The sequence below is a fragment of the Biomphalaria glabrata genome, chromosome 10, assembly GCF_947242115.1.
Source record: "Biomphalaria glabrata chromosome 10, xgBioGlab47.1, whole genome shotgun sequence".
NCBI lineage: Eukaryota > Metazoa > Mollusca > Gastropoda > Planorbidae > Biomphalaria > Biomphalaria glabrata.
In genome coordinates, this window is record NC_074720.1 from 43,051,846 (window position 1) to 43,064,353 (window position 12,508).

General features: G+C 32.3%; 1 protein-coding gene across 1 annotated transcript in view; it reads left to right on the forward strand.

Annotated features, from left to right (window-relative positions):
* LOC106056808 (osmotic avoidance abnormal protein 3-like) overlaps window positions 1-9,182 on the forward strand; it is a 30,356-nt gene extending 21,174 nt beyond the window's left edge. The window contains exons 14-19 of the mRNA XM_056045198.1: window positions 159-274; window positions 982-1,088; window positions 2,573-2,834; window positions 4,321-4,418; window positions 5,036-5,126; window positions 6,265-9,182. Of these exons, the coding sequence (XP_055901173.1) occupies window positions 159-274; window positions 982-1,088; window positions 2,573-2,834; window positions 4,321-4,418; window positions 5,036-5,126; window positions 6,265-6,494 (904 nt within the window). The 3' untranslated portion in view covers window positions 6,495-9,182. The remainder of the gene's footprint in view (window positions 1-158; window positions 275-981; window positions 1,089-2,572; window positions 2,835-4,320; window positions 4,419-5,035; window positions 5,127-6,264) is intronic.
* The last annotated feature ends 3,326 nt before the right edge of the window (window positions 9,183-12,508 follow it).

Consider the following 12,508-nt stretch of genomic DNA (forward strand, 5'->3'; position numbering starts at 1 on the left):
GAGGTTTGGCTAGCATGTAGTAATCTTTAATTCTAAAATAAACATCCAAATCTTGTAAGACAAACGAATGTTTTTTTTAATCATTTTTTACTTTTAGCTTTTTGTATTGCTTGATAGACTAATACATTTTTTTTTGTCTGCATGTTTCTGCTTGATAGACTGTTGGCGCTACAAAGTCAGATGGTGGGTGGAGAGAATGCTGACAATGAACAAGTTAAACTTGAACATGACAAGAAATTACAGAGGGCCAACAAGATACGTCAGAAACTGGATGGTACATTTTAATCTTGTTCTATCATTTCCTTCAGCCCAATACACATTTTATTTTCTTTCTCTCCATACACATTTTATTTTCTTTAGCTCAATACACATTTCCTTTCACTCAATACACATTTTATTTCCTTTGATTCAATACACATTCATTTTCTTTGACTCAATATACATTTTATTTCCCTTGAATTAATACACATTTTATTTCCCTTGAACCAATACACAATTTATTTCCTTGAATCTATACACATTTAATTTTCTTTGGCTCAATACACATTTCCTTTCACTCTATAAACATTTTATTTCCTTTGACTCAATTCACATTTTATTTCCCTTGAACCAATACACAATTTATTTCCTTGAATCTATACACATTTAATTTTCTTTGGCTCAATACACATTTCCTTTCACTCTATAAACATTTTATTTCCTTTGACTCAATTCACATTTTATTTCACTTGAATCAATACACAATTCATTTTCTTTGGATCAATACACATTTCCTTTTACTTAATACACATTTTATTTCCCTTGAATCTATACACATTTCATTTCCTTTCACTCAATACACATTTCATTTCTCTTGACTTAATACACATTTCATTGCCTTTGAATCAATACATTTCATTTTATTTATCTCAATAGACATTTCCATTCTCTTTTCACTAAAGTAGAAAAGCTGCGACTGGCAAATTTTAAAATTTTTTTCAGAGGCCAATAAAAATTTAGAAGACGACGGCATCATGTTGAGCATATTTGACAACGTCCAGGAAGAACTTCACTTTAAAAATCAAATTCTAGAAGACAGGAAATCAAGAGTAAGTGCCCCTTTATTACTTTGGGATGTTTTGGCTTGGATGTAATTATCTTCAAATCCGAAGGAACAATCTGAAACATGTAAAACAAAGCCTTATTGTAATTTTTTTAATCCATTTTTTTTTAAGGTTTTTGAAACCTATACATTGTTGTTGATTGCATGGCGCATGATTTTAAAGTATTGTTTTTGATTAAAATTTTGAGCATTGGATCAGTTTAAATATTTAAAAGGTCAAACTCTAAATGAATAGATTATAAAATAGCAGAAGATAGAATTATCTTCCCTGAAATAGTTAAAGCCAAAACAAGATAAGAAAACTAAATTAGATACAATAACAATTTACTAGAAGAAAGAGACGCTGGAAGAAATAAACTATTCATTTAAGAAATATTTATTTATATATAGATATACATAATTTGAATTATTTGAACTAATTCTAATTCTAAAATCCATCTCTGGCTAAGAAGAATAGTTAAATAAAATTTTATATTATCTTTTAAGGGGGGATGCAATACGATGGCACTATCTTTGATTCCAAAGATTAAGGCTGAGTACAGTGTTTCATATGGCCATGCAAACCCAGTTGCAACCTGCATATGTTCACACATCTGATGCAGACAAAGCCGGGGGTCTATTTAAGTTCTCTTTACAGCATCTGCTGCCAGCTACTTTCCTCTATGCCAGTGAGGGGAAAATGCCACCTCAGTTGATCTTTATAGCACTTACAGTGGGCATCTTTGTTACGCTGTATTCCTTTAAGCTTGCCCCCCAAAAAAAATTGCTTTTGGCATGCAGTCACCCCCCATGTGGGATAGGTGTGTCTGACCCAGCGCAACTGTTAAATGGTAAATTGTGCTTCTATACTGTCAGCACCAGCCTCCATCAGAACATATGCCCATTGTGGAACAAAGGCACCTTTGATTGTAGCATTCAATGAGAATAGAGGACCCAGGTTTCAGAGCCTTTTACCAAGTTTAAACTGGTGATTATGTAACTGATTGTGTTTTTACATATCAGGTCTCTGCAGATTTGAGAATTTTAAAAAGTAGGCTATCTGGTTACAGCTTTTTATTACATTTTTGTTGAAGAGCACATTTTCATGTAATTTTTACATAAATAGATTTTTTTTTTAAATTTAGTACTTTTATACAATTTAAGTGAAAATAAAATCAGCTCAAAACTAACTTTTTACCATATTTATACCTGGAAATACACTGAGCTGAGCACCATTCACTTTGATGGGTTAGGAGCGCAAATGAGTTTTTGTTTTCTTCACTTCTTTGCTTCCCTTGTAATATTTACATTGATGACATGGAGTTGCCTCCCATGAATTAAAGTCATGCCTAATGGGCAGATTTTGTAATTTTTTGGGGTCAAATGTTAATTTTGTTAGCAAGAACTTTGGAAAAAAGAAAATTTAAAGATAAACATTTATCATTGTCTCGATTAAAACTAAGATGTAAATTTACTTCATTAATTCTCTAGATTGAAAGTTTAGAAAGAGACATCATAGACATTCAGTCCGAGTTTGAGTTTGACAGGATGGATTATCTGGACACCATAAGGAAACAAGATCGACAGATTGCGTATCTTGAAGCTTTAGTCGAGAGGATTCAGCCTTGTCTACGCCGCGACTGCAACTATTATAACCTAGATAGAATTCGCATGGAAAGTAAATATAATGATGAGACTGAGAAATGGATCCTGCCGAAGATGGTGATCGACAGAACTGCACTTCCTGTTTCAGGTTCTCAGTTATCAATTGAAATTTAAATATTGTTAAATGTTTAGCAATGAGATAGATGGTAGATGGGTAGCTTAGGTTGATATCTTCAGTCTGTCAAGGTGGACAAGGTGATAACATTGATTGCCAAACTAAAAGATTGAAATCCTGTTAGAACAGACTTAATACTAGTTTGATGCATAGGACAGGTGATATCATTGATTGCCAAACTTTCCATCTATCCATCTTAGTGGTGCTACAGGCCATGGAAGGCTCTGGCTTGCTTCAATACATCCTTCCATTCAGATCTCTCCTGGGCCTTTCGTTCTCCACACCCTAACCCCAAGCTGTTGCAGATCTGCCTCCACATCATCAATCCATCGCATTGCCAAACTAAAAGATAAAAATTGAAATCCTGTTGGAACAGAATTAATACTAGTTTGAAGCATAGGACAGGTGATAACATTGTCTGACAAAGTAAAAGATAAAAATTGAAATCCTGTTGGAACAGAATTAATACTAGTTTGAAGCATAGGACAGGTGATAACATTGTCTGACAAAGTAAAAGATAAAAATTGAAATCCTGTTAGAACAGAATTAATACTATTTTGAAGCATAGGACAGGTGATAACAATGTCTGACAAAGTAAAAGATAAAAATTGAAATCCTGTTAGAACAGAATTAATACTAGTTTGAAGCATAGGAGAATTTGTCAGGGACTAGGACTAGATTCAGACTTAATAAAACCCTAAGCTATTTGAGATATGGGCCCTTGTAATCAACAAAAGCCTAATTTTCCTCTTTTCTTTTTCTTCAAAATGATTGAAAACATTCCTGGAAGTATTTTTGAGGAAGCAAGAGGGGGGGGGGGCCTAAGCTATAGTTTTTGTTGCCTATAGGTAAGTTCCAGGGCTGGTCAGGATGACACCTTTCGTGGAAAAAGAAAAATAAGGGGTCATTATTTTTGCCTTGAAACATTCTCATCAATCTTAAAGTCATAGAAAAAGTTGGAACTCTTCCTCTCAAGAAGTTCATAAGATCTTACCCTCAAACTTTGATTGAACTTATTAGAATGGAAGAAGGACTAAATAGTAACATTACTTGTAGGCCATTCTTTTATGTACAAAGCTTATATCAACTCACTCTGTCTGGTATAAATCTTGTACATATTATTTCTCCCACATACCATATTCAGATCAAGTTGAAACTTTTCACAATTTTTCATTGTTAATAACAAATGAATCAATCGAAAAAGTTAACAACTAAGTTAATTTTTTTAACAGAAAAGGGTGGTAAATATTGCAGTATTTAGACATGTCCATAACTGCACAGTTCCATTATACAAGGCTTCGTTGTTTTTTTAATTATTTGTTATATTTTGCAGTTTTTTTTCTCAAACTGCAGTGACTGTACTATAACCATTTAAGATAAGATAATTTGTGTTAATCCATTCAAATGGAAATTCAGTTTGACTACAATTGACAACCTCTGCATTTCATGTATTTTACAGGCACCGTGCTTCCAAATGGCAAAATGGAAGGAAGAAATCGTCATATGGGAATGAACGGAGACTTTGACGATGATGTGGATGATGAGAAACTCAGAGAAGTTTGTTATTGAACTAATTCCTTACATGTTGTTGAGTGAAAATTACCTTTCTAAAATATTTGATTAAGAAAATTTTAAAAGTACCCTGTTAATCTATCAGTCAACACCCTGTCTGGATTGATGAAGCAGTTGAAGTCACCATTGGGGGATCAGGCATCAGCTGTCAACCATCTTTCTACATTCCTCTCCGTCATTAGCCATGAATAGAATCTCTTTCTATGGCAGGCACATTCATTCTTTAGAAGGGTATTTTAACATTGTCTTCCCATCGCTTTCTCAGTCTGCCTCTTCTTCTTTTGCCTGGCACTGTTCCCTGAAGGAAAGTCTTTGCAAGCCCTGCGGATCTTGTGATGTAGCTACAAAATTTTAGTTTGCATTTTCGAGTGGTCAGCAGGTCATCATGGAGGCCTATTGCAGTTGTGTCCAGTATTGAATCTTCTCATTTATGATGCGATCTTTCAAGCAGTTGAAGTATTAAAGCATTTGGGCCGTTTATATTTTAAATGTACCAAATTTACTTGATCATCATGAAATATTTGCTTTTCATTTTGCATAATAAACAAAATGTTCCATTAGTTATAAGTCAGTTGATGTATTTAAATTTATTTTTTTTCCAGAAACTCCGTAGGTCAGAAGATCAAAGTCATTTGCTTCAGCCCCGACGAGCTTCTCAATTAATGAATATGAATGAGCCTGTGAATAAACTTAGTAAGTTCAAAAGTTTTGTTAACAAATGTGTCACCAACAAAGTTTTTACATGCATAGTTAGATTCAAGATCAGATCTCCATGGAGCAAGTGACATAGAATGTAAAAGTCCTCTGTTTCTGTGTCCCATGCTTAATGAGGGTGTCATGTGGCCATGGCCGGCACAATGACCAACCTCCTTTACTTTTCACCAACTAATGTCAGGTGCCCATTAGAGCTGGATGCACTCAGAGGTGCCGAAAAGATCCCAAAAGTAAAAACCCCAGTCTTCACCAGAATTCCAACCCAGAACCACTGGTTTGAAATCCAAGGGCTTTACCACTCAACCACCGCACCTCCCGTTGAGCTCAATGGACATCATAACATCTTAAAATGTGGATTAAATTAATGATCCCTATCCTAGCTGTGATATAAATTTTAAAGTTCATCAGTCAAGAGATTTAGCATTTCTTATAAATAGCTTTTGATGTAAAAAAAACCCACAAAAACTCATTTACAACATACATTCTCATTTTATTTTCATTTTTAAGTTGGCACATTATTTCTGTTCTCTTTTTATAAAATACAGATATGCAAGACATCCGTAATTCTCATTTTATTTTCATTTTTAAGTTGGCACATTATTTCTGTTCTCTATTTAAAATACAGATATGCAAGACATCCGTAATTCTCATTTTATTTTCATATTTAAGTTGGCACATTATTTCTGTTCTCTTTTTTTAAAATACAGATATGCAAGACATCCGTAATTCTCATTTTATTTTCATTTTTAAGTTGGCACATTATTTCTGTTCTCTTTTTATAAAATACAGATATGCAAGACATCCGTAATTCTCATTTTATTTTCATTTTTAAGTTGGCACATTATTTCTGTTCTCTTTTTTTAAAATACAGATATGCAAGACATCCGTAATTCTCATTTTATTTTCATTTTTAAGTTGGCACATTATTTCTGTTCTCTTTTTATAAAATACAGATATGCAAGACATCCGTAATCCTCATTTTATTTTCATTTTTAAGTTGGCACATTATTTCTGTTCTCTTTTTATAAAATACAGATATGCAAGACATCCGTAATTCTCATTTTATTTTCATTTTTAAGTTGGCACATTATTTCTGTTCTCTTTTTTTAAAATACAGATATGCAAGACATCCGTAATTCTCTTCGCCAACCAGGATCCTTACACTCAACAACTGCAAATGGGATGAACTATCTAGAAGAGGATGTCAGCAGTGATCTCCGAGCAGCTCAGGTTCATGGCCAGATTCATTCAGACGAACTGGTTCGCAAGCCAACTCGTTTGGATGCACTACCGTCCGTCAGTAACAAAAAATCTCGCAAGAAGAAGAACGGCATTGACTATTATTGACCTTCAGTTTTTTGTTGATTCGTTGATTCTTTGTTTTCCGGGTGATTATATTCACGTGTGATATTTTGACTTTATTAGATTATTTGTGTAACATGTTGATATCTAAGTGCTCATGAAAGTTATCATTATTATTTATATACATCCGTCCTTGACCTTTCTTATTGATTTTCAATGGTCGAATGGTTTATTTTTTACAGTAATAGAAATAACTACCCACCCCCCCCCACACCCGCTTGATACTGTACAGGTATATCTGGTATATCTTACATGCTTTGATCTGTGTGTTAAACATTAAGACCCAATCAGCTATTTAGCGTTCTGAGATAAGTTTTCTTTAACTTTAGTTAACTATCATAACATAGTACAAAGAAAACAAATTTTAGCCATATTCCTTTTTATTTATTAATACTAAGAATATGGAAATAATTTTTTTTTATTAATTCATACTTAGGAAATTATTTTTTTTTATTAAATTATACTAAGGAAATTAATTTTTTTTATTAATTTATACTAAGGATAAGGAAATTATTTTTATGAATTAATACTAAGGATAAGGAAATTATTATTTTTGTATTAATTTATACTAAGGAAATTATTATATTTTGTTTAATTTATACTAAGGAAATTTTTTATTTTTTAAAATTTATACCAGGTACTAAGGAAATTTTTGTTAATTAAATTATGCTAAGGAAATTATTTTTTTTATTAAATTATACTTAGCAAATTAATCCTTTTTATTAATTTATACTAAGGAATTTTTTTCTATTCAATTATACTTAGCAAATTATTTTTTTTATTAATTTATACTAAGGAAATTATTTTTTTTATTAATTTATACTAAGGAAAATATATCTGATACACAATCTTAAATAGGATACTTTATGAGGAAAAGCCTTTCAAGTCTTGGCAATAAGGAAGAAGTTTGATCTATTTTTTTACCTATCTCTAGGCCATTCATTTTTCCTTACTGTTGAACTATCATTAATTTGCTAGGATTGGCAATGTTGTTTCATTAATTTTTTAGGAGCCAAATGAGTTATTTTCTAAGAAATGTCTTCTATGTTTGATAGTGTGCAATACAGATGTCACATAAAAGTTACAGTGTGTGTGTGTGTTTTAGATGCCAAATGATGTGTACATATACAATGTTATCACTTGCATAGAAATCTTTTGCGAATCTTGTACTTTTGTGGAAATCACAATTGCGTGATAGCTCAGACTGATGACACTGTTGCATATGGCAGTCCTAGCAGTAATGAGCTTACCTAACAATAAATTTTAACCATGTCAGTGAACAGTGGCAGCAAAGTGGCTAACTTCCTAGCCTTCAAATGCAATGCTTCAGAGATTTACAGTTTAAATTGCTTTTTATAAGTTTCTGTGTTCCTTCAGAAAGGAAGATTATTAACTCTTCATCTCCGTAATTATTTTCCATGTTCTGACAGGATTGTTTGTTTTTCACATTTGTACATTCTACCCTGTTATGATAAAACTTCAATAACATTTTTGTTTGTAATCAGGAAATGTTACTTTTGATACAGAATTATAGGAGAGTGCATGCTCCTTTTTATAAAACACAAAATTAAAGTTTATAAAATCTAATATTAATTGAATTTAATGGGGTCAATTCAATGATGGTATAGTTAATTAGGAGAGAAAGAGTTAAGGTCTAGCCCAAACCTCTTTCAGGATGAAGGAAATGGAAGCAGACTCGGGACTGCCATAATGACAGACCAAGTGCATCTGACATGACCATGCATTCAATTAGTACAGTGCTCGAGTAATGACATCCAGTATCGACAAAAGCAATTACATGTGTTCCTTATTTTGTTAAGATAATGATATGCACGCATGTTAAGAAGTCTCAGCTAATAGTCAACAATCAATTTTTTTAATTATCATATTACATTGATGCTTTTTTTTTGTCAATCTTAAATCATTTTCAGCCATGCAACAAAATGCCCTGGTTATGAATTCATCTGAACATTTTTATTGTAGTTGAGAAGTTCATTCCTGTTCAATATTGTGATAGAAGCTATAACATCTTCGACTTTAATCGTCTCATTGGTTAGCTATAAACATTTCAACTGATTTGTATAAATATATTTATATGTTTTTTTGTTGAAAACAACCACATTCCAGTTCATAGTTTCCTTAATTTGTTTAAATATTAAAATAGTTGAAGTTTGAATAGCATACAAAATACTAACACTTTATTAAAATAGAAATATGATGTTTTTTTGTTTAAACATATTTGGCATTGAAGATTGATTCAGTATAAAATGTTTTAAATACACATTTGGGAAACTTTGTTGAGACTTTTAGGTGCAAAAAAACAAACAAAAAACTATTAACAATACTCAATCACATAAACTTGACTTGTATGTGACTATATTATGTTAGTGATCAAAGTCATTCATTCTTCGTTATATTTCCTCCATCTCTATACGTCGTTACATTGTATTTTCCGTCCATCCATTTCATTCATTAAAAATACTTCAGTCCAACCTATTACCTTTTTTTTTTTTACTGTTTGTTAAATGTTAGTAAGTACTTCCATTACCAGAGTGTGTTGTCATCCACATTTATTTAAAATTTGATCTGTTATTTATTCAAAGATCGTTGAAAGATTTTAAATTGTTTACTAAAAAATTTTATTTTATTAACATTTATTTGGTGAAGATTTTTCATTTTGGACTTATCTACAATGATTATATTTTTTTAAAAACATGTCTTCAAATGGTGCAGATCTGGGACTTACAAAAAAGATCTGGGTGTTACCTTAACTGAACTCGAGTCCAGTATCTATTTTTTTTAAGTTTAAACTTTTTCAAAAGACTGATTAACAGACAATAAAAGAAATATGTTTCACTAATAAATTTGTGTTCTTTATTTAACCTTATGATGTAATAAAAACAAGAATTGTGAGTGTGCGTGAGTTAGCCTTGGTGTTAAGTCACACAGTAAAAAAAAAATCATAACTGAGTGCGTACTGAAACATTCTTACAGGATTAAGTTTTTATTACTTGAAAATGGTTATTAACAAAAATAGGAGGAGTGGTGGCTGAGTTGTCGCTCAATTGGCTTTGTGAAGGCTGGAATTTTGGACTACAGGATTTTCAAGACACTCCAGAGTCCACACAACTGTAATGGACACCTGAGATTAGTTGGGACAAGTAAAGATGGTCGTTGTGCTGGCAGATGAACTTTACATCAACTGCCCTATAGATCGCAAGGTCTGTACGGGGTGCTTTGGGTACTTTTATTAACAAAATAAAGAATAAATATTGATTGTTTATTTTTTTTAATATTTTTATAAACAATTTACTGAAAAAGTAATAAAATTCATTTCCAAAAAAATTTTATTTTCATTATTTGAAAAACAAAAAAGTTACTTTGTACAAATGACAATAATTACACAAAGTGAACGAACATTAAAGTTTACGAGTGTCTAACACTTCAGTCTTCCACTACAAGTTTCAGTGGATGACTCAATGTTAAACATGATCAATACCTACATTCCTTTATGTTTTAATGTCACTATCATTTTGACATTTCACAAACAAAACAATTAATTACACACTCAAATAATTGCACATTTTCCACAAAAAACAAAATATTGAAAGCTGTGGTAGAAACATTATCAAGAGATAGGACAAGACAATAACAATGCCCTAAAGCTAGAAGAAAGAGACACTGGTTTAGTGTGATAAAGCTGTGCTGAGCTTCAGTCTCTTGCAAAGGGAGGGGTGGGGGATGGCTGACTGCATGCTTCCTTAAACATTCTAAGATTGATTTGAGACATCTTAATTCTAAAGACAAAGAGAGAACAAAGAGGCAACTGGCCTCTGAGCTGGAACAGCGGGAGAGATGCTAATGAAGACTTTGATACAAATATTTGACATTCAAAGAGAAATCCAACATCAAAGAAAATAGAACCAAAATCAAATCCCAGAAAAGTCAAAAGCACCGTTTGCATTAGGCATAGCTAAATATGTAAGTCGAAAGAGGGTCTACATAGTCACATAAACTCTTCAGAAGACTTGGCTTCTAATTATAGCAGGCAAAAAATGTTTAATAAAAGCAATGTATTTTTAGTTAAAAGGGAGACAAACAGTATATATATTACTCTGGGATTGACAGTAAAATTACTTAGGCCTTTTTTAAAAAAAACATACTTCTGATCTTTTTTTATCCCCCCTGCAGGAAGAACTGGAATTCCATTTTTATTTTTCCTAGTCAGGTTCATTCTCAAACAGGAAAAAAAAAAACGATATGAAAATTCAATTTCACTGATGAACATGTGACGTCTGCTTCCAAAAAGTAAAACCGTTTCATTAACTCTTTCTCTCCTGATTGACGATACCATCGTTGATTTGACCTCATTAAATTAAATTGGAATGCTTAAACTTTACTTTGTGTTATATACAAAGAGCATGCATTCCCTTTTAACTCTATACCAAATAAAACACTTTCTGATAACAACTGAAAAAGTTCTTTAAGCAGGTTAGAAAAAATACCAATGAGCAGAATGAAGAATTCCGTCAGAACGTGGAAAAAAATTACGGAAAGAAAAAGTTAATGGACTACAAATGTATGTGAAGAAAACTTTAAATAAGAAACAAACTTGTATAGAAGGCAATGCACTGAATGTTGATTTTTTCAAAAAAACTATTTTTGTTGTTGTTCTGCAGGCAACTAGATTTCTCCAAGCTACTAAAGATGTAGACTCTCAGAACAAAAATATGCACCACTTTCAGAAGGTGGCTCATGAAATATGGAATAACCTTTAATGAAAGTAAACGTATAATTGCTACTGATAAGGTAAAGCTGCTCGGATATGAAATATCCAAAGGACATTGGAAGACAGACCTTGATAGATTTCAGCTCTTCAAGATTTGCCACTACCTAAAGATCTGAAGTCTCAGAAAAGAATTGTAGGACTCTTGGCATATTATGCTCAATGGATACCCAAATTCTCTGACAAAATGTATCCTTTATGAGAAATCAATTTTTTCCTGTACATACAGAAATAAGAAAAGCTTTAGAAGACTTGAAACAGGAATTGCAAAAAAATTATATCTTCACAATAGACTACAATGGTCCTCAAATTGTCAAAACTGATGCTTCTGTCATTTCAGTAGCATCTACATTGAACCAGGATGGAAGTTTAATTGCCTTCTTCTCTATGGCTCTTTCATCTTATGAAAAGCATCAATCTGCGATAGAAAAGGAAGCCACTACAATAGTTGAATGAAGCTATACGCAAGTGAAAACATTATTTGTTTGGTAATCATTTTACCCTGATTACTGACCAGCTATCTATTGGATTTATATTCAAGGACTCTCATAATAGAAAAATTGTAAATGACTCAATACAAAGATGGAAATTAGAACTAGCTGGCTTCAAATTTGACATTCAGTACAGAGCTGGTAACGCCTACACAGAAGCAGACATTTTGTCTAGTGGACACTGTGCTACCATGACAAAAAAAATATCACGAATACCTCTGTCATCCATGTGTTACAAGGCTTGTACATCATATCAAGTCTAAAAACTTACTTTTCTCAGTAGAGGTGGTTAAACAGACCATTCAACAATGCCGAAATTGCCACCTGATCAAACCTTGATTTTATAAAGAATCTATGCCCTAAAATGGGAGGACACAAAGAAGTTTTATGTCAATCTGCAAAAGGACTTTTAAAAACTGTGTAAATACAGCATATATTCCCATGAAAGTGAAAACTATTATTGACCTAATCACGAGAGATCAAATTTACAGTATTCTGTCAGAGGACATTGGAAGCCAGACCTTGATAGATTTCAAGCTCTTCGAGATTCGCCACCACATCAAGATCTGAAATCTCAGAAAAGAATTGTAGAACTCTTGGCATAATGCGCACTGGATACCCAAATTCTCTGACAAAATGTATCCTATTATTGGAGGACATTCTAAAAAAAAAAACAACACAACAGCCAAGGAGGCACTTGAATGCATTGATCAACTTAAAGA